Below are 22,522 nucleotides of genomic sequence, written 5' to 3' on the forward strand. Positions count from 1 at the left end.
CAGAGACTAGGGTGAAGACGCAGCCAGCCCTAGGACAAGGGATGCCTGGGGGCCCCAGAAGCTGGAGGAGGTAGGAATGATCTTGCCCTAGAGCCCAGGAGGGAGCATGCCTCTGCCCACACGAAGGTTTTCCTCCAGAACTGTGAGAGAAGAAATTTCTGTTGTTTTAAACCACCCAATTTGTGACAATTTGTTACAGCAGCCCCAGGAAACTCACACGCCAGCCGTGGGTGCTTCCTGAGCCTCTGTGGTAAAGCCTCTTCTCTGCATTTTGCAAAGTTCAAAGGTGCGTCTCGTCCCGGGGGTACGGCGGAAGGTCGGCAGTCCTTGATTCAGCGTCAGTGTGGGTGCACGTTTCTGGGGAGCACTAGAAGCCCCTCTAATGTCCCGGAGGCAGCAGTGGGTCGTGCCTTGGCAAGAGCACAGCACCTGACAGAGGTCACCAGGGGAGGCAGGGCTAGCAGGCACGGGCCCTTGAGGGTTTGTTGTTCATTCCCACTTCAGCCTTTTAGAGTTGAGTGAGCTTTCTGAACTCGGAGGGTGCCAGAGACCATTGTGCCCACTAAGCGAGATGACCATCTCCGCGTGTGTTCCCTGACCCCTTTAAGTCTGTGATCCCTTCACGCTACTCATTACAGAAGATGGTTTACCAAGAAAGACCCCCATGTTTTTTCAGTGGGCCTGTGCTTGTAGCCATTCAAGTGAGGACCTGTCTTATGATCAATATTCTTCATACTATTTCTCTGTTTGGGGGAAATTTAAGATGCGAAAAGACTTATCTAAATAAATAGAGGATGATGCTGGTAACCAACCAGAAGAGTAGGCAGGATAATAATAACCTGTGCTTACAGAACATTCTGGAGGCAGAGCCGTGGGAGGCCTGGCCGTGGGAGGTATTACATAGAACCTAACCATTTACAAAGTGTTTTCACAAACATTTTCTTATCTCAGCTTAACAACCCTGTGATATACATTTTCTGACACCAAATCCCATCAACATTCAGTTAAAAAAAAATTTTTTTTTTTCCTGTGGAGGAGAAAAATCCTAAAAGTTGCTCTGGGCTACTGAGATGGCTCTGTCAGGCACACAGGCTCTGCCAGAGTGGGAAGGGATGGGAGATAGAATTTTCAGTGAGGTGTGAAATGAGCAGATGTGTGATCTTCAGTGGGAGGTCACAGAACATTCTAGAGGCAGAATTGTAGGATGCACCCCAAATAAGGAATTGAACCAAAACACTCCTCCCACGGTTAAAAGCATTTGGGGTGACAGCAGATTCTGGGGGTCTGACATGGCCCTCTCTTTCACCCATGTCAAGGAGAAAGTGGGGGAGCTCTGGGTTCCAGCGACCCCTGTCTGTGTCTTCCCTGTGCCCTCCAGTCTCTGCCCGCAGACCTGAGGGTGGAGGACTTTCTCTTCCATGTTCAGCCTTGGGAAAATTGCTTTTCTAATCGGATTTGGGGTGCCTTGCTTCTTATCCCTCACTCAGCACCCCCTTGTTAGGTGGCCTTTGGCCTGTCCCTTGTTAGTGCTCCATCACTTCCATGAGGCCAACCCCACCTCCAGCTTGTGTGACCGACAGTGGAGCAGCCTGGAGACAAATTGCTGACTTGCTAACCTAAGTCCCAATCTGGCCTCCAAAAGTGCCACACAGCTGCATCAGGGTAGGAGAAGCAAGGACTATATTTTGTGAAACAAACAAACCAAAAAGAAGTATGATTGGGTTGGCTATTTTTATTTCTCCGAGCGGGAAGCTAAAAGGCCTTAGGTCATCCTTTGTCATCCTAAACCTCAGCGGGTCCGTGCTATGCTTCCCAGGGCACACTGCAGCAATTCTCCTAAGTGAGGCTGCTTCCCTGGGTCTGATGTCCTAGCTTGGTGACACAGGAGACAGAGTTGGGTGAGAGCATCACCCCCCAAGGATGCTTCGGCTCAGTCCATGGGATGGGGAGACGTGGTTAGTGCACTCAGCATAAAGGCCTAATCTAAGGTTCATCACTTCAACCCAGCCGGTGTTTAACAGGGTTCTGGACAATACCAAACACTGTGAAAGGTAGAAGAAATGAGCGGCTACGGTCCCAGGACCCAAGCAACTTACAGCTCTATGGGAGAGACAGACCTGATTCTTCTACCTTCTCATTTAAGGCAGTGTGTCTTGTAATGGTGATGCCAAGTGCAAAGGCATATAGAAAAAGAAGAGGCGAAAGGAGAGGCTTAGGGAGGGCCACAGACTGAACAGGCTGCATTTTCACTTGAAGGAAAATCTTCTTTTACATGATGTCTCTTCCTACACACCCACGCTTAATATGGCGCCTGAATAAATTAAGGGGCTGAATAAATGTCTGCTGAATTAACAAAGGAATGAATAAATGAACATATAAAGTGAAGATAGAAATAAAATCATCTTGGACAAAGGAAAGCTGGGGACAAGATTTATAGAGGACCTTGGGTGACAGGCTTGGAAACTTGAATTCTGTCTTCAGTGTAGTTCTTGAGTGAAGGAGTGAGTTTGTGATTTTGGAAGAGAATTCTGCCAGCAGCGTGAAGAGTGCCCTGGAAGAAGGAAGACTTTTAGGCAGGGAAACCAATTAAGATACGGGGAGCTTCGCCTCTCCAGATTGAAATGAAATATTTTAGATGTATTTAAGGCCAGATAACTTTTGCAGATCTGGCTTCTTGGCCCGAAGTTTTCCCAGGTTGGGAATGATGCAATGGTATCAGCTGAAGGTCACTGGCTGCCTGCCTGGGCTCAATTAGGAAACTGTGCCTGTAGGGTAACCTACATTTTCTGTACCTTTCCAGGCTGGAAACTTTGCCAGATGGCCCATGTCAGGAGACTCTGTCGTGCCTGGCAAGGCTGTCTTTCACCCTTTTACCATCAAATGAGAAAGCAGTTTCTAGAGACCTGACACGTCCCTATAACTGACCCAAGTGTAAAGCACAAATGCCAGGGTGAGTAGGGCCACCAGAGAATCAGAAGCAAGTACCACCGGGCCTCTCTGGGCACAGCCCAGACACTCAGTTGACGCTGACTCTTAGTAATGTTCAAAGGGATCCTTCAGACTCATCTCCTGCTTCTTCTGCTATCGTGGGGGAAAGGTTGGGTCCTGCAGGCTGAAATTTTAGTAAGACTGTCACTTGCCTCCCACTGTCTTTCCTGCAATGACTCTCCCCTTTAATCCACACCCCCAATCCTCTTGGTGTCACCAACTTCTCACGCTTTCCGTGGGATGACTCCTAATACCACACTAAGAGCAATGGAGAAGAGGTGTCTGGAGGCATCAGTAACAGTGTCTCCAGCTCAGGTTAATCCTGTTGAGGAAGATGTAACAGGCCCCAGTGTCAGCACCCAGGCAGGTGTGAGCAGGCTGTTGATATCACATCCTGACCATCAGACAGAGGTGGCCACGTAGGACAGCAGCTTCAGACTCAGGTTCCCAGTGGGCACTCAGCTGAGCAGCTCTGAGGAACCAGAGTGTCTTGCTGTGGAAGCCAAGACTTGGGAATCCTTGCTCTCTATCTCAAGGGTGCCTGATAAGTGGCCTTCACCCAGCACCCGTCAAGGCTTCCATCCATCAAACGAGAGGCAATGCCAGCTGAGGAGCTTACTAATAGAAATGCTCGTCAAGCTAGGGGCTAAGGTGTTCCAGAATACTCTCATGATGCGACTTTAGAGAGAGTCTGTCTGAGGAAGAGAGAGGCTCTGCTGTTGAACACAAGGGCAGCAGCGTTGTCTCCGCGGGAGCACTGCCGTTCCCCCAGCCCCAGCCTTTGCTCTGCTTGTCACAACACACCACTGAATGCACAAACTCAGCCCCCAGGGAAGTGTCGGTCAAGGAAGGGCATTGGATCCTCTTGGCCTTTTCCTCCTACTGCTGGCTGAGGTGGAGGATACAGTGTGACAAGGGCAAAGAAGCAAGGCGGGAGGAACTTGTGTCCCTGACGATGAGAAGTGAGACCACCCGCATCCATGCAGCTTAACCAGCAAGACTGAGATCTAAGACCTCCTGTGTCAACAGGACTTACTATTTGTCTAGGAAATTCTTGTTCAGGAAGATACGACTGTAAACCAATAAACAGCCTCACTGTTTGCTTCAGGAAATTCATGAAAAATAATTTCTTCTAACAAAAGATCCTTCTCAGGATGAGAGATGGCTCACTGGGGCAAACAGCTGGTTTATCAAACAACCGTTCACTCATCAAGATTTGAAGCTTCAAGCCTTGTGTCCACCAGGCCTAAACTACTACATCATAGACTTGGCCCGGTGCTTCTTAGATCCCAGCCGTGAGAGGCCTGCCTTGGACCCTTGAGCTGAGACCCCTGCAACCCTGAAATACCCACCTGGCCCTGCCCCTTATGACACACCAAGAGAGTCTCCGGACTGCCTCTGGTCAAGGCCATGCTCTCCCCTCCTGCAGTTGGCTTCATCACCTTAGCTTTGGTTCGTTGGCAGGCTATTCTGGTAGTATTTGGGGAGTCAGCAGTTGACAGTGATCATGGAGGTGCCGTTCCAGCCCTGGACTCTATTCTCATGAGAGGGACATAAACTGCTATCTTGTCAAGGCATTTTTACTTTGAAGTTCTGGTCACTGGCAGCCACACCTGATCCCGCCACACTTCTCCGCCTCCCCCTTCACGCCGTACTCATCTTTACACCTCACACAGTGTCTGACACATAATAAGAGCCCCCTTGCACATGTGTTAAAAGGTCAGGGACTGGATCTTTTTATTGAACTCTGCAGTAAGCTGCTCAGTAGAGTTTCTTAAAGTTTCTGGACACCTGCCCCCAAAAACTGATTTCAAAACAATCAAACAGATCATGACCGATACATCTAAACGAGTGTTGTTTCCTTCAAAGTATTCACCTGGGGAATCTGTTCATGTATCTTAAGGATACTGCTATTGCTTGAGACATTTTCAAATACCTCTTTTGTAATTATGTCTTGATTTGCTATCCTCAGTGGTGACAAACCATCTTTTTTGTGAAAAACATTTTATTATGGATAATTTCAAACATATACAAAAGCAGAATAATATTATGAACAATTGTCAACTTAGGACCAATCTTATTTCATTTAGGCCCTTACGCCTACCTTTTTTCACCTGGATTATTTTGAAGCTAATCCCAGACATCACACCATTTGACCCAAAAGGATTTAAGCACGTGTTCCTAAAAGATATGGCTTCCTTAAAAGACGTTAACCATAATACCATTATCCCACCTAAAAGTTCATAATAATTTCTTAATATCATATGTTCAATGTTTAAACTTCCCTGTTTCATAAAAATTTATTTGTAAAAATCAAGATGAAAATAAATTCATATGGTACAATTGGTTCATGTCTCAAGTCTCTGTTTTTTCTTTAAAATTTTTTTTCTGCTTTTTCTCCCGAAATCCCCCCAGTATATAGTTGTATATATATATATTTTTTAGTTGCAGGTCCTCCTAGTTGTGGCACCTGGGACGCCACCTCAGCATGGCCTGATGAGTGGTGCCATGTCTGCGCCCAGGATCCAAACCAGCGAAACCCTGGGCCGCCAAAGCTGAGTGCACGAACTTAACGACTCGGCCATGGGGCCGGCCCCTTCTTTAAAATTTTTAATTGAACTATAATATATACAGAAATAAGTACATGAATCATAAGTGTATGGCTCAATGAATTTCTCAATCTCTTTTAATCTATGGATTGGCCCTTTCCCTCTTTTTTCCTTTGAAATTTGATAAGGAATGTGTTTGTCACATACTTCCCACATCTGTAGTTGGCCAATTGTTTTCCAGTGGTATCATTTAGCATGTTCCCTGTTGTCTATTTCCTGTAAGTTGGTAGTTATATTTAGCAGCCTATCAGATCAGGTCAATTTGTGCAGCAGGTCAAGTGCTGCTGTTTACTGGGTTGTCTCCTTCTCAAAGCATCTTTTGAAGGTGGATATGATTTTTACAAACAGGCAAAAGCCAGTTTGAGCTGAGTCTAGTGAGCAGTGTGTGGGTGATCGAGTTTGAAAATGATGGTTTGACTTGCAAAAAAGGTGTGATCCAGTAATGAATGATTTTCTTGTGTGACTGGTAAACTGACCCTGAAGGAAATTCCAAAACTGTTCCAAAAATGTTCTGTGCAGTAACAGCATCAAACGTACAGCCACCCAGGGTGACTAATGCGAACGGAACAACAGTGCCATTGATGGAGAAATTGTATGTTGGTTATAAAACCAGTCTGGCTGAGTGGGTGGACATGAGTAGTGTCCCTCTCTAGTCATTAGGGCCTCTTAAGGACCCCTAAATGTCTCAGTGTGTATCACACTTGTTTTTCAAAGTTGGAGCTGGAGCTGTGGCTCTCTTGCTGAAATGCAGCCTCATCTTCCCCAGGGGCAGACCCTGGCTCTAATCTAGACCCATCGCACAGCCTAGATATGTTGACAAGACACTGCTGGGTTCCACCCAGCCCCTCCCAGCCCTGGCGTTCGCCTCATCTGCATTACTCGGCGAGAATGCGGTCAGAGCACTGCACGGGGGAAGCCTGGTGCTTTCGAGCAGTCAACAGAAAATGAGGAAACGCAGGGGAACAGGGCCTCGGAGCAGGCGGCCAAGCCCCCGGCCCCGGTCAGCAGCAAAGCCGGAATGCCCCGGTAATTTTGACACCTCGCCCTCTTCCCAATTCCAATTCAGCAGAAGTCCTCAGGCTCCGGCTCCGCCTCCGCCTCGCAGCCCCATTTGCGTCTCACCCCGCTTCCGCCCCGCTGCTTGTGAGCCCGCCCCTCACCCTGACCCCGCCCCATGACGCAAACTGGGCGTGGCCAGGCGCCGCGCGAGAGACAAGCCGTGCGTCCGGGCCGGCGCCGGCTCCGAGCTCCTCCCATGCCCGGCGGCCCGGAGTTGGCGCCTGCGCAGCTCGTCCCGGCCACGGTTGTTCCCCCTCCCCCCTCCCTAGCAACCGTCGTCGCGCCCGCCTCCGCCCACTCGGCCGCGTTCGCGCACGCGCGCCGCTTCCGGCCGCCGGCCCCGCCCTCCTCGTCACCCGTGACAACCACTCGAGCTCGCCGCGCCCGCGCGCTCCCGCCCCTCGGCCCACTCCCCGGAACCGGCGGCGGCGTTGCAGCCGCCGGCAGTGGAGGGCGACGGCCCCGAGGAGCCGCCGGCATGAGCGCCCCCCGCCGCCCCGCTGCCCGGGCTCGGCCCTTCTGACAAGAGGTAGGCGCGCGTCGCGGCGGCGGGCTCCGGGCGTTCCCGGCCCGGCCCCTCCCGGCGGCGCGGGGCTCCGCGGCCGCCCCGCGCCCGGCCCGCCCTCTCCCGGCCCCTCGGTCCCCCGGCCCCCTCGGGCGGCCCGGCTGAAGCGGGCCCGCCTCCGGCCCGGGCCCGCCGCCTGCATCGCCGCTCCCACTGTGCTGGCCCCCCCCGCCAGTCTTCCCACTCCGGGACCCCCCCCGCCTTGCGGGAGGCAGAGTTTGGGGGCCGAGCCTGTTCCTGGGGTCGCCCTGGGCCGGAGGCCCGCCAGAGCCGCCGCGCTGGACCCCCTGACCGACCCTCGAGCCCGGCCGGCCCTCGAGCCCTCTGGAGATGGACTCCCTGCTTCTGGCCATTGAGTAATTTTGCAGCCCCGATTGTCATGCAATAGAGGCTGCCCCGGGCTCGGACGCCCCTTGGCCGCTGTAACTCCGGATTCCCACTAGGACGCTTCCCTGGACCGGAGCATCCGAAGCTGGGAACTGGCAGGGGTTCAGAAGCTTGTGAATTGGCAGGTTCTCCAGCGTAGTCCCTGCGGGTTCCGCCGGGCGGTGGAATCCTGAATGGATGTTAGGCGTCCTCACCCAGCATTCCGCTTTTTGCACCCTCCCCCACCCCTTTTTATACCTGGTAATCGCCCTCCCCTCCTCTTGGGAGATACCCTAAAATTAATTTTCCCAATTAGGTTTTTAAAAGGTTATTGAATTCCCACTGTGCACCAGCATTGTCGCGTTTGCGAAACTAAATAGAACGCGGTCCCAGCGCTCCAGGACCTGCCAGTGTCGGGATCAAGATGAATGACCGCTCCCAGCTGAGCGTGCTGGAGAACTCGCAGTTTGGCTTTGAGTCTCCTGTTTTAAAGCTGGAAGTCTTCAGGGTTATCTCACCCCAAACCTCGTTTTACAGGGGTGAAACGAAATCCGAGCCAAGTCAAAGGACTTGTGTGAGGTCACCCAGAGTTATTTTGTAGCTGTTTTGCGCCATAAGGTGTCCTTTCTGAGATGTGTGCTAAACAAACGTGGCAGAGAAAGTTCCAGTCCTGTTTAAATGTAATAGTTTAGGTGGGAATCTTCTGAAATAAAATATATCTTCATAATTTTTTTCCTTTTTTTTACAGCTAGACCTTGGGGTCCTTGAGGCTGTTCCATTTTGTACTTTTGAATATCCTCTCACAGTATTCAGCCTAAACTAACGTTCTTCATGAGCATCCTCGGCAGCACAGGTGGGCTCTTTGGGTTTATTTTTCTTCCTCACTTTTAAATAGGGAAGTGAAGTCACAGAGAGGACTCCAAATAAAAGTGTTTTCAGAAAAATCTCCTTAGGCTGGGCCTGCCGTGTGGATGTGAACCTCGCATGCAGGAGTACTCCTTGGCCTGTGAAGTAGGCTCGGGCGTTTAATTGATCGCTTACAGCTATTACAGTGTTGAGAGCAGGAGGTTTCAGTGGGGCCTCTGGCCGGAGTGCGTGGCCTCTCTGCCATTTGAAGACAGGTCTCTGAAATCATAATCTACATAAACACAGTGATTGACAGGTTTCCCTTGAAGCTAGCTTTTGAGGAATATTCCGTAATTTGAGGTATAATAATATTTCTTTCCACTTTTATTTTTGTGTGCCCTTGGACTTAATATCTTAAAGTGCCACCGTTTTTATTTGGCTGCCTGTAGAAGTTGTTGAAGTGAAAATGATTCAAGAACTGATTGTGTGGGTTATCAGAATAATCGAATCCTAACATTTCACTGCTGGAAAGGACTCAGGTCGTCTAACCCAGGGCGGCCCCTGGGGAGGCCCAGTGAGGCAGAGAGGTGGGTGGACTGGTGCTGTCTCCTCGTTCCACTCTCCTATTACTTTCCCCTGCCCTTGTATAATTAAGCATCGTCTCTGGATTTTTGTGTGCATAGAATTATGACCTTATGAGGTCCCTTTCTGCCCTTAGACTGTAGTAGGATGTGTAAATGCAGACGTAATGTTTTCCACGTCATGGTGGTTTATCACGTGTTTGTGTTTTGCAGGTGTGAGAGAATTGCTATTGTGTTACGATCATGGTGCAAAAGTACCAGTCGCCAGTGAGGGTGTATAAGCACCCCTTCGAATTGATTATGGCTGTGAGTACTGTAGATTTTAATTTACTCTTTGGCGTCTTAGTTTTTTCAGTATTCAGATTTGATGATCTGTACACTAATGTTTATTTTCTTATTTGTCTCCACTGCTCCACTTTTGCTTTTTCCGTTTTATGCTTGTGAACTGTATCTAGAGTTTGTAAAATGTTTTTAAACTGTAAGTCTCTGAAATCAAAATCCACATATTTGTTTTTTAAAAGTGTACCTCGGGGTAACGGATGAGTTAATTCTCCCTTTGAAAAGCACAGAAGTGGGCTTCTGACTAAGTACGTCTTCCCCTGGATTTTGCTCTTCTTTTGTCTGTTGAGGGAGGAGAGGGCTGTGGGAGCGGGCCCGTCCCTCTGCCGCTCATGTGGAAGCGTGCGCTGGTTGCGGGTGACTCGCTTGGTATAGAACTGAGCACTGTGCGGTGGAGATTTCCGTGATTCTAACAACTCTGCTGAATGAGCTTTTGCCCCTGATATCAAAGTCCTGAGTCATATTAGAGTCCCGTGAATGGGTTAACCAAAGTCTTCATTTTCTTTGTTATTTACTTGAAGAGTTTGGCTGAAAAGAAGCATTTCGCTAGATGGAAAACAAAACAAACCTTTTTCCAATCACTTTTAGATTACCGTAAGGTATTCCTTCCCTTCTCTTTTATGTTACTATTAGGGTATAATGTAATATACATACAGGGAAATTCTTCTGTCGTGAACATACACCCTGATCCAAATGTCCAGCTGAACCAAGATCAGAAACCAGAACACACCAGCCCAGTAGGAAGTCCGCCCGGCCTTTTTTGCCTCCTCCTCCCTGCCCCTCGAATTAGCCGCTGCCTGACTTCTAACGCCTCGGTGGGTGTTGTCTGCTTCTCTTCTCTATGTAAATAGCAACTCAGGGGTTTAGCATCTGGCTTCTTCTGCTCAGCATCGTTTGTGAGATTTATCCAGATCAATATAGTTTTGAAAAACAAAGCGAAAACGCCAGTCCTCTCAGGGGAACAATTACATTTAAGGAGTTTGGTTTTTTTTTAATTGAGGTATAATTTACGTGCGGTGACGTGGTCACGTGTTAGGTGTACAGTTTGATGAGGTTTGACAGAAGAGTGACCTCCACCTCTGACAAGATGCAGAACCCTTCCGTCCATTATCTCAGAAAGTTCCCTGTGCCCCTTCTCCGTCAGATGTGAGGTTTGGGGTTTTTTGCGGGGGGTAAGGGGGAATGTTTTTTCTGTGTTTCTGTTAAATACTAGGACTGTTCAGTATTTTGTGTTACTGGGTGATCAGGAAGGCTTGTTTCCTGTTTGCGTGTGTGCTGGTCTAGCTTTTGGTTGTCTGGAGCCAAGACCTGCTCCAGCGAGCTTGAGAAGGAGTATTGTTGGTGGCAGCACATGCAGTGTGATAGGAATCGCACAGAAATCCAGGAATGCGAGCTGGGACGGGCTGAGCTCCAAGAACCTGGCGTTGGAGGGTGGTTCCTGGCAGCTCTGGGGCCTCGGCAGCAGTTGTCCCTGGAACTTCACCCCGTGGGACTCGGCTGAGCTCCATATGCTGGAGCCTCTCTCCCCCCACCGACTGGCTGCTTTGCTCACTCCTGGTTTTCCCTCCCCTGTGGCTTTAGCTCACGTGCTTTTTTAGCTGGTTCAAAACCCCTCTGGCCCGAGTTCAACTTTGTGGCATTTCTTGTTGCATTCTTTCAGTTTCTAAGTGACCAATTCTTGTCATATTTCCTGGTTCAGATTCTAGAGAGAGACTTGGTCTGGTCGTCTCTCCCCTGGATCTGGGATCCAGGTTCCCGGCCAGCCTGGGGAGTATCTGCCGCGGGTTGGTCACCTAACCTTTGTTCAGTTGGCCGGGGCTGGTGGAGTTGGGGGAGAGGTGTGGGGAGCAGTGGGGGCGTAAGGGCACCATGTGTGAGGCAGAGAACTGCCCCGCTGGGGGGGGGGGCAGGCACCGTGACCGTGCAGGACGTTGTCCAAAACCTTAGGTGTGATTTTAAAAGCTTGATGCAGCCCTGATCATTTGAGACAAAGGTTGTCTCTTGTGCAAACATGAGATTTGATGAAGAGGTATTTTGATTGTCTAGTGTTCAACTTCCTTATTTGCCTTACTTTACTGTTTTCGAAATGGTAGAGTTTACCCTGCCCGAATTTTATGCATGGATTTACAGAAGAATTTGAAATTCAAATTCTGAATCACCGCCCAATCTTCTAAAATTAACTCATTTTTAAATTGCTTTTGTTTTGAGGCAGTAATTTTTTTTGAATTGTTAGAAAATATTTTTTAATCTGAAAATGAAATATGTTACCATTTTCCTTCTAGAATTAAAAAGAAATGAGAATATTTGTTAAGTCTTTAGAGATTTTTGTGTGGTGTCATTTGCTACTTTTCTGACTGTACTTGTATGACATAGAATCTTCAGTATTTACCTTGCTTGATTTTTTTCTCATCAAAGGAAAACAGTAGTCTAATGGAGTCACTTTGAAAATGTTCTTTTCAGTTCATTTGGAGTGAGGAGAGAGACAGTTAAAGCAAGGACAGAACTATAGATTCAGCTGAAATATTGGTGAGAACCTCAAGAAGTGATTGTGCTCTGTAATCACAGCGCGTGACAATGACAGAAGAGTGTTTGGCAGATGATCAGCCTGTGGAATTGATAGGTGGATCCAAGTCCTAATTTACAGGGGTCCTGTGAGAAGAAAGACTTGGAGAAAATGCCCTTGTTTTAAGCAAGAGTTTTATTGTAATTTAGTATTGCCAGAAAATTGTTTAGATAGGCAGTGCCTCATGTAAATAGGTGCGTGGTGGGTATCAAATATGTTAATTGCATTTTGATTGATTTAATAAAAGTTTATCATTTGATTTGGGTTTGTATACTGTAGCATTAAGAAATCATGTAATTTCTTATTAACTCATTTGAATTAAAAAATGACAGGCAAAATGGAAGTGGAGATTTTTCAACAAGCGTTTGTGGTACTTTAGGGTTTTTTGTGTTAGAGATTAGCCCAGAAGGCCATGTTAGAGCTTAGTGAGTTGAGAAATCACGTAGCTCAGCCCGCCTTTGAGAGCGAGGAGTCTGAGACTGAGAGAAGTTAAAGCTTGCACACTTAGCGGGAGAGATCCGATTCTTGAGTTACGTGCTCTTTCTGTCATTCCATGCCGCCCCCGCCCCTGCCCCGTAGTGTGTATTCTGGAATGTTTTATCAGGGTGCTTGTCCATGAAGATGTCTTAATTTTTCCAGTCTCAGCCAGAAACATCCCCTGGGGCTACCCTGCCTGACCTGTGGGGAGGAGAATTTAATCAGTGAAGGACGCTGCAGTCTGCTGTGCCTTCAAGGATTGGTGGTCTCACACAGGCATGGTGATGTGATCCAACAGAGAAGGAGCTTAGAATGGGAGGTAGGATTCTGAGATACTTGGGTTAGAGTGTTGCATTTTGAAGTTTCTAAAGTAAAACACAAATTTCAAAACTTAAACCTTATTGGGCCTGCCCTGTGGCCAAGGCAAATGGTTTAAGTTTCACATGCTCTGTTTTGGCAGCCTGGGTTCATGGGTTCGAATCCCGGGCGCAGGCCTAGTCCACTCGTCAACCACGCTGTGGAGGTGTCCCACGTATAACAAAGTAGAGGAAGACTGGCACAGATGTTAGCTCAGGGCTAATCTTCCTCAAGCGGAAAAAAAAAAAGGAAGAGGATTGGCAACAGATGTTAGCTCAGGGTGAATCTGCCTCAGAAAAAAACCCCCAAAAAACAAAAAACTTAAACCTTATCAAGTACAGTTTTCCCCCTCCTGAGTTAATGGCCCTTAATAAATGATACAAAGGAAAAATAAGGCTATAGAGAATCATTAGAAGCGTAGCATGGCGGCAGCATGGAGGAGCATGGTTAGGGCGCTCTGACTGGGCATGGTCTGAGACAAGAGTCCATCTTCTGGGACAGGTAGGTGTCTGCAATAAGAGTCATAAGTGGGGTGAGGCTTGCCTCTCATCCTTTTGGCTCCAGGACAGCTGTCACTTCGACTAGTTGGAACACGTGGTAGGAGAGGCCCCACAGGTCATGGCCTTATGCAGCCCCCTTTCTACTTGGGCTTTCCGTTATCACAACAATTGTGGTCACACCATCCTCTCAGTTTCCCTGTTCTCCTGATAGCACCTCTGTTCTCCCAGATCCCCCTTCAAAATCTGTATCCCTCGCAGACACAGCCTTTAGAGGGTGCCCTCAAGTCACATTTCTGTCCTTTTCTCTCCCAGGCACGGCCATCGTTCCAGCCTGAGTCCTCATCTCTTTGGAGGGAGAGACCAGAGTTTACTTGTTATTTTCTTACTTACATCTTTTATCCCTTTGTCATCTTGCATTCTACTGTTTCCAGTTGTCAGGCCTGTTTATGTGGTCTCTTATTGTCTGTCGTATCCGTTCTCAACTCTTTTGCTTTTTCTTCAAGGCCCTTTATGTCCTACCCTCTCTGTTTAACCTTATTTCATAAATTATTCAAACTTCCCAACATGAACTTTTAAATCTGTCCTGTGCTTTCCGGTTTTGGCACTCACCCTGTCTTTTCCTGGCCCCTCCCTTGTGATCCTTCCTTCCTTGCCTCTCCCCATCTGTCTCTGCGAGGCTTCATCTTATTGACCCACCGCACTTCCCTGCCGCCCAAAGATGCTGCTCATGTTTCTCTCCCTTTCCTCTGATTCTGGTAACAGTGAAGTCAGTGTTAAGGACTTTGACTTATAATTCGAGTTTGTTTCATTCTCAGGTTCCTGAGTTGCTCTCCAGCCGTTTTGCACATTCCTCAAGGGCAGTGACTTTGTGATTTCTCGTTTCCTCCAGTGTGGGTGTTGAGCGCACAGTAGGCGCCTGGGCGTATTGGATCAGCTGGTGTCTTCCACATGAACTCTGAGTGTGAGGACTCGGGAAGTGGGTTTGATGGAAGCTCAGATCTGAAATGTGGCTCTGAGATCCGTTTTCAGACAAGGATTCGTGTTTTTTCCATGGAAAAGGAGTAACGTGCTATGATCCTTCAGTTAACCGTGCCTCCCGCAGGAGCAGAGTCCTTTTGTGATGAAGTAGGCTTATTTATTTATTTATTTTACATCTTCATAAGTTATGCAAAAATCTGTTGACAAACCCTGTAATAGTAGTTTAAGCGATGTACTTTTATAGATTGAATAACCAAAAAACCTATTTGCCAGTGTACAGTTGTTGATTAAATGGCCCACCACAACAAAATTTGCTTTTGCTCTTCTCATTCTCTTGTTTTATTTTTGTTTGTTTGTTTCATTCTCTGGTTTTTAGTCACTTTTCCCTTTCTTCTTAGATATCTCCGCTCTTCCCAGTAAGACTAAAGGATGAAAGGAGGAAAAAGAGATATGCTGTGAGACTAGGTACAAATCTGGGCCCTGCCGCAGACTAGCTCTGGAACCTAGGAACTAGACCAGTGACTAGCGTGAGACTGTTGTGAGGCTGTGCTAGGTTAAACAGACCACAGGTAGGAGCGTGGGTAAGGCGGGGCCTGGTAGCACCCCCGTCCTCCCCTCCTCTCTGGTGTTCAGCCATTTTCCCAGTCCAAGTGCGCGGTGAAATGAGCCAGTTTATATGTGAGTAAGTGACTCTACTGTGACAGTGTATGCCTGAGTGTGTATGTCTCTTTTAGATTAAATAGGCATTTGTATTTAAATTTAAGCTTTACTTCATCCATTCAGATTTCGTGTATCAAAACAGCTAGGGAGACGTGGGGGACCCCAGGGTGGACTTGTTGGCTCCGATTGCAGTCTGAGGAGAGCCTCACAGTGAGTTAAATCAGGCCTGGCCTTTTGGGGTGAGGGTGAGGTGAGGTGGAGTCCTTGGAGCAGCAGCGCCGCCCCGCGCAGCCCTCCCGGATTGCTCCTCTGGTCGCGTGGGGCGGACGAGCACAGGTCCTGTTGGGCCCTCTTCTTGTTTTGTCCTTTCTCACCCTGTGTGGCAGCCAGCTGCCTTCGGAAGCCCCTCCATTCACCCACCCCTTCCGTCCTTGCCTGGAGATAGTTTGAGCTGCCTATCCCTTTTTTCCCAACTTTGTTTTCTTATTGGGTTTTCAGCATTATTTTAGTTATGAAACATTTTTATTCCCTCTTTTATCTTTCTTCTCGAAGCACATCCTCTTCCTCTCATCCCTAGACCTTTTTGTATTTCTGACTCTGGTTTCCAAGTTTCTGATAGTTGTGTGTGATATTGAAATACATCTTTTTCATTAATCGAGGTATTGTTAGATCTTCAAACAGCCTAATAGGCAATAGAATTTGTTTTTACCCAAATTAATAAGCAGTCTGTATTTTGGGGTTGCTGACTTTAAACCCAATTTTATTCCAGTCTAGGAGTGGAGGGAAATAATGCAGTTGCTCTCGTGATGTGTTAAGGATCCTGGTCAGTTCTTAGTGGGGGGAGATTGGACTGTTCTCATTTATAAAGTTTTTGAATGCCATAGTGTGTGTCCTTTTGCGTTTAATAAAAGCTGAGGTGTAACTAGTCAGATTTACTTAGTTTTGAAAATGGACAATTATAATATGCTTTCATTATACTCTATACAGAACCAGGCATTTTCCCTTCTCTTACACCCACTCTCGCAACACATGCATTCTGAATTATTTTTAATATGCCATGGTGAAGACAGTTGTGGTTTAGTAGGAAATATTTCAAGGAGAAATAAAGTAGGATCCAGTTCAGCTCCATGCCTCTTTGCTTTACCTGTTTCTGTAAAACAAAACGAAACAAAACGAAATAAAACAGAAAGCCCAAAATCTTACATTGTGGAAAATTTCCAGCATGTGTGAGTAGAGAGAATAAGTCCCGTGTGCTGGTCACCCAGCTCCACTTGTATCAACATTTTGCCAGTGTTGTTTCATCTCTTCTCCCCACTTTTTTTCCCCTGGTTTATTTAAAGCAGATTTCAGACGTCTTGTTAATTCATCGATAAATGCTTCAGCATGTGTCTCTAACCAGTAAGGACCTTTTTCTTTCTTAGACATAACCACCGTGTCATTGTCATACCTCACAAAAGTACTAATGATTCCTTAATATCATCTAATACCGAGTCCAAGTTCAGACTTTCTCATTTGTCTAAAACAGTGTCTTTTTGTAAGTTGCTGGGATCCCCCTTCGAATCCACACACTGCACTTGGTTAATAGGTTTCTCCAGGCTCCTTCATCTTCTCCATTCCCCCTTCCCTTTATTTCCTTTCAGGCTGTCTCTTTGTTAGAGAAACTGGGTCATTTGTCTCGTTCAATTACCTTAACCTTTTGCTGATTTAATTGTTCATTATGGCAAATAGGCACAAGGAGAAAGGCACAAAGAGAAGGCGCAGACCTCAAATCAGTTCAGCTACTTTTTAGCAGCTCTGTTTAAACATTTCCTGATGGAGAGTGACGGGAATGGTTAAAGCGGCTGGCCGCTTGCCTTTCGTCCCTGTGGTTAGCCCACGTAATTTTGAGTTGCAAATAAGATGCAAGATATTTTTTCCCAAATTAAACTAGATCTATTAATAGTTACTTTTTAACCCACTTGGTTGGTCCTAATATTTCACACAGAAAGCAGTTGAAAGGACTTAATATTTTGGTCTGATTAAGAGGATTTCTGTGTGGCACGTGCAGTGAATGCTTGGCTGGGGCTGGTGCAGGGGGTGGCCGTGGTCTGAGGTGTCCGGCCATGCTGGTCAGTCAGCCCGTCCTGTGTGCTTCTTCCCTTAGAGCCCTGGAGAGCGTATCAGGCTGGTTGGAGAAGCTCCCACGGAGAAGTTCACTGAAGAGAGGGTTTTGGTTGCCTGGTGTGCTAATTGATCCTTCTTTCTTGATTTTTAACCTGTACAGAGTGAAACAGTTCTGTATGTTTCTAGTGGAATAATTTTACATGTTGCTACAGAAAGCATATTTGCATTATAATTTTCTTGAAAGGTACAATTTGATGTTGGGAGTACTAGTTTTTTTTTTAGAAGAGTCTTTGTGTATATGTAATTATCACTCTATACAAGATAATTGCTATCTGTGGCTGATATGTACTGAATCCTCGTTCTGTTCAGCGACCTACCATCTGTATTTCGTAGATCTCTCCTGCATGTTTTTGCCCTTGAATATTCAGAGTGCACTTGAGCTGTTGAGAGTGCCCAGTTGGTAAATGTCTTGCGTGTTTGGTTAGATGGCTGCATGCGAGCTCTTCCCCTTGGCCCTCTGCCCTCGTCTCTGGTCGCTCTTGCTTTTCTTTCTCTGCCCACCTGCATGCCTTCTTGGCTACAGAGGGACTCTTCTAATGATAACTTGTTTTGCTATTTTGAGACCCTGGTTGTATATTTTGTGTTTTCTGTCCATTGTAGGTGTTTCCGTTGGTAGTTACTGCTATTTTAGAACCATCCAGCACTCTGTCATCTGACGTCTCTTCCTGGGCAGTCTCATTTAAACTGTGGCTTCAACTGTTAGTTTATAAACTGCAGATCTCAAAGCTTATCTGCAGGCTAGACTCCTAGCCAGATGCCTGCTAGGATATGTCCATTTGACTCTTCTGGGCAGATTTGATACATCTGAGACAGAAGCCACCCTCTCCTCCTGCACGCACAAAGAACACATCCCAACAGAACATACACACACACACACCAAAAAAACCGGTAAAATGCCGCTAAAAAGCTCTCCCTTTTCCTCTGAGCTGCTGCGTCTGACGGGTGTCACCACCACATGCCCTACCCTCAGACCAGAAACCTAGGCATCCCTGGCAGCCTCCCCTCCTCGCCCCTCGACCCCAGTGATGGCCAGACCCTCTCTTGTCAAGGACGTCTCCTGGCTTGTTTCTGACCCTGTGCCTCCCTGCCGGTGTTGGCTCAGTCTCACATCACAACTCATTACTTCGTGTTCGGGCCCCTGCAGCCACCTCTGGACCCTGCCTCCTGGCGCCATCTCACCCACCCAGTCTTTCTCAGGGCTGCTGCCCAGGGCCTCTGGATTGTGGGTCTGACCACCCCCACTTGCTAGTTTAAAATTCTTTAGTGGCTGCACCTCACCTTCGAGATGAAGTTCAGATTCTTTAGCTTGGTCCTCAGAGCCCTTCCCGTCTGCCTCCGACCTTTCTCTAGAGCCTCGTCTCCACCTGCGTGGCCCCCACGTGGACTCCACACTCTGTTGCATTGCATTCCTTGTGGTTTCCTAAGTATACCGTTACTTCTCGTGGCCTCTGTACTTCTCTACAAACCTGCCTGGATACCTTCCTCCCTCTTCTCACCTGCCTAACCTAACTGGTCAGATTCAGGTCTCCCAGTTGGAATTCCCTCTCTGTGCTCTGACGGCCTGTTGTCACCTCACTGGTCACTCTGCCTGGCCGTGGTCACTAGGCTTGTCTACCTCCCCTCTATGCAGGCATCTTGAGAGTAGGAATCAAATCATCTTGCTTTTTATCCTGAGCATATAGTAAGCCCTCCAAAATAGATTTGTCTAAAGAATAAGTGAATCTTGGAATGTATGCTTGTGTTTCCTGCTTTACTTCTGTTTGTGGTAATGAAAATTTTAATGAAAGGTCACATTGAAACATATGCTTTTGGTTGGAGGTATTTACTCCTTAAATCATATTTTGAAGGAATCTGATGCAAATCATGTTTTGTGAATAAAATAAAGTTTATGTTCAGAGAACTAAAGCTTATGATTACTGTGGTCGACTGAAAAACGCGTCCTGGTTTATGTATCACTTAGTGTTTTGAGTAGCTTTTCTCCCATAGTGATGAATACCAAGTATATAAAAAATTCCATTTCTGTGATTCTCCTGCAAAAATTCTTGACTATGATAGAATGGTATTCTAATTTTCTTTTTGAGATCTCTACATGTTTAAACCCTGAGAGATTGGTTGTTACATGACTCTTTTTTCCTTAATTAATAAGTTATTCTGTAATATTAGGTAGTCCTAATCATAAAATGAGTGTGTTTCTTTTTCCTAGTTTAATGCCTGTGTGTTTTAAAAACCACGTCCAGAACTAAAAGCTACAAGGCACACATCTTGAGAAGTACATTGGTCAAGAGCTGGTTGGTTGTGTTGCAGGGTTTAAGCTGTTAATATTCAGAAAGCTCCTCCCCAACACCTGTTATCTTCCTTTTACTTTTCTTAACGCAAAGTTGGTTTAGAATGCAAATTCTAACAATTCTACGTTCTGATTCACCACTGAATCCGACTTTCTGCGAGTAGGCCCAGCTTCTGCCTTCACAAGCCCTCCAGGTGATTCTGATGCCTGCTCAGGTTTGAGAGCCACTCCTTTAGCTCTCCTAATCGGAATTTGTAGCAAATGGAATAGGAAGAAAGGAAGTTTGTTTCTGTTATAACTTTTTTTAAGTTAAAATTTTTGAAAGGAATAGATTGTTTTTTTTAAAGGTTGGCACCTGAGCTAACAACTGTTGCCAATCTTTTTTTTCTTTCTGCTTTTTCTCCCCAAATCCCCTCTGTATATAGTTGTATATTTTAGTTGTGGGTCCTCCTAGTTGTGGCATGTGGGACGCCGCCTCAGCATGGCCTGATGAGCAGTGCCATGTCTTTGCCCAGGATCCAAACCAGCGAAACCCTGGGCCGCTGTAGCGGAACGCGCGAACTTAACCACTCGGCCCCGGGGCCGGCCCCAGGAATAGATTTTTTAACAGGCTATGTAATAGAGACTCTCACTACATTATGCTTTCTTTTGAAGGATTTGCATATACCAAAAGGAGACTTATTTACTTGCTTTATGTTCTTCTCCAGACTGCTGTTCTTAAGTTTATTTAGTGATACCAAAGTTACATTAACAAGCATGTGCTTCCTTGAACTTGTCTTATTTGCATGACTTCCTTTGCTAATTTTCAAGTAGAATAGATTTGTACTTTTTCTTTTTCATTGGGGTAAACTATACATAACATAAAATTTACCATTTTAACCATTGCAAATAGACAATTCAGTGGTGTTAAGTACATTCGCATATTTGTGCAACCATCACCACCATTTATCTCCAGAACTTTTTCATCTCCCAAACAGAAACTCTGTCCCCGTCACTCACTCCCCTATCCCCTCTCCCAGCCCCTGGCAAACACCCCCCTTTTCTACTTTCTATCCATGAATATGACTGTGACCATAACTCTTCCTTATATAAGTGGAATCACACATTGTTTGTCCTTTTGTGACTTGCTTATTTCACTTAGCATAATGTCTTCATGGTTCATCCATGTTGTGGAGCGTGTCAAAATTTCTTTCCTTTTTAAGGCTGAATAATCCATTTTATGTATATATCGCATTTTGTTTATCCATTCATCCTTTAATGACACTTAGATTCCTTCTACTTTTTGGCTATTGTGTTTACTGTACATTTTTAAAGTCTAGTTTTTGACTATAACGTCAACCAAAAAATAATTGCATATCTCTGTAGGCTTATTTTTCTTTTTGTCTTTTATATTTGATAGATTCCAGATCCAAAAGACAAGTTCCTTGAGGAATTCAACCACTCTATTTTATTTCGTCTATTCAGAATCTGTCTATTTTACATCTCGTGGTTGCCCTTGCTGCTAGTTTCTTCAGAGCGAGCAGCGTCTAACAGCAGGTGCAGAGTGGTGAGCCGGGCGGCGATCCCCTGGAGTGAGTCGCGGCTCCTGCTGTAAGGGAAGGGAGGCAGTGAGAAATAGAGAATCAGACGCTTCAGGGTCTGTGGGGCACAACTTGTATATTAGGTGTTTAACAAGTAGTACATGATAGATGTCTTCCTGATGAATTAAACCGACTCCTACTATCAGCCCACCGACGATGGGGTCTTTGTTCTGGTTCATGAAACCGGATAATATTTCCATAGCTCATTACATTCTTTTATGTGGGCAAACACATGGCATCTTTAAAAAGCTGACAGCTGCAATTCCCTGGAACACCAAATGCTTTTCTGAAGTCCACGAATTTATTTTTTACACTCTGGAAAGTAAAACAGTAGTCTGCCAAATCCAACTTGGTTTGAAGAGCAATGTACAAAACTGCTATTTTTGTTGTCACGTATACTCAGTTTGCTCTTTATTAGACAAAAAATTTTATGGCTTAGGAATGGTTTTGGAAAATCATGACATGCTTTGGTTCCATTGGCTCATGGGTCAATCATGTGACTGCTTTAAATGCAGAATTAAGCACATGAAAAACTAAGAGAAGAGAAACCTTTCACAGCACTCCAGACATTCTGGTTTGCCTAGGGCTTCAGTGATTGTGGCCTGGGAAACATGTGACCTTCAAGATGTATTGACGGAGTAAGATATCTTAAGTATGAAGATCTCCTTAAAGATGTGTATACCTCTGTTTTTTCTAACTAATGCCCTTTAATTCTCTAAGAGGGATTGGTTAATGTGCTTTTATTTTGACAATTAAAAAAATATATGAACACATTGAGATCTCTGGATGTCTATCATATTTATGGCTAAATGCTATCAGACACTACATGGTTTGCTATGTTTATTTTTTGGGCAGCAAATAGTAATTTTTTTTTTTTTTTTGATGAAGATGATTTGCCCTGAGCTAATACATCCACTGCCGTCCTCTTCTTTTTGCTTGAGGAAGATTGGCCCTGAGCTAACATCTGTGCCAGTCTTCCTCTGTTTTGTATGTTGGATGCTGCCACAGCGTGGCTGACGAGTGGGGCAGGTCTTTGCCAGGGACCCGAACCTGCGAACCTGGGCTGCCACAAAGCAGAGCGCACAGAACTTTAACCACCTGGCCATGGGGCCAGCTACCCAAATAGTACTATTGTAATGGTTGGGAGCAAATACAAAAGGAATAGAGATGGAATTAATATGTAAATAATGTGTTTGAGCCAAGTATAAGCTAAGTTACTTTGCAGACAGGGAGCTGTACAAATAAAGATTTAAGTAGAGAAAAGTGGTGGGCGTGGTGAGTCACCACGCTGCATCTCTGGGTGGGCCTGCCGAGTTGGAAAGCGGCTGTGCCCTGCGATCGCTTCCGTATTCACGTCTTCAACAAATGTCATCCTTCCCGTTAAATGTATGTCGTTAGTTTGGGTTTTATAATTATATGAGTTTTTACCTAGTTTGTATGTACGTATTTAAGTAATATTATAATAAAAATAGCTGGTCAGCACTGAAAACCCAAGGAAACTTTTCCCTTTTAAAAGGGGTCTGTAGGTTCCTCAAACTTGATGAGCAGTTTCTCTCAGATTTTGCTATACTTTCATGAATCCAAATCAGCCAGTTCCTTAAATTGTG

At 46.1% G+C, this 22,522-nt stretch overlaps 1 protein-coding gene across 3 annotated transcripts in view; it reads left to right on the forward strand.

Annotated features, from left to right (window-relative positions):
- Positions 1-6,952: 6,952 nt before the first annotated feature.
- Positions 6,953-22,522, forward strand: part of SEC14L1 (SEC14 like lipid binding 1) — a 54,347-nt gene continuing 38,777 nt past the window's right edge. The window contains exons 1-4 of one of the 3 annotated variants that reach the window (XM_070483695.1): positions 7,008-7,185; positions 8,336-8,440; positions 8,854-9,020; positions 9,228-9,320. In XM_070483695.1, the coding sequence (XP_070339796.1) occupies positions 9,258-9,320 (63 nt within the window). In that variant the 5' untranslated portion in view covers positions 7,008-7,185; positions 8,336-8,440; positions 8,854-9,020; positions 9,228-9,257. Of the gene's footprint in view, positions 7,186-8,335; positions 8,441-8,853; positions 9,021-9,227; positions 9,321-10,380; positions 10,500-22,522 lie in introns of those variants that run through there. The other 2 variants (XM_044744604.2, XM_070483696.1) reach the window with 2 other exon arrangements.

The sequence above is a fragment of the Equus asinus genome, chromosome 13 (genome assembly GCF_041296235.1).
Source record: "Equus asinus isolate D_3611 breed Donkey chromosome 13, EquAss-T2T_v2, whole genome shotgun sequence".
In the NCBI taxonomy this organism is placed as follows: domain Eukaryota; kingdom Metazoa; phylum Chordata; class Mammalia; order Perissodactyla; family Equidae; genus Equus; species Equus asinus.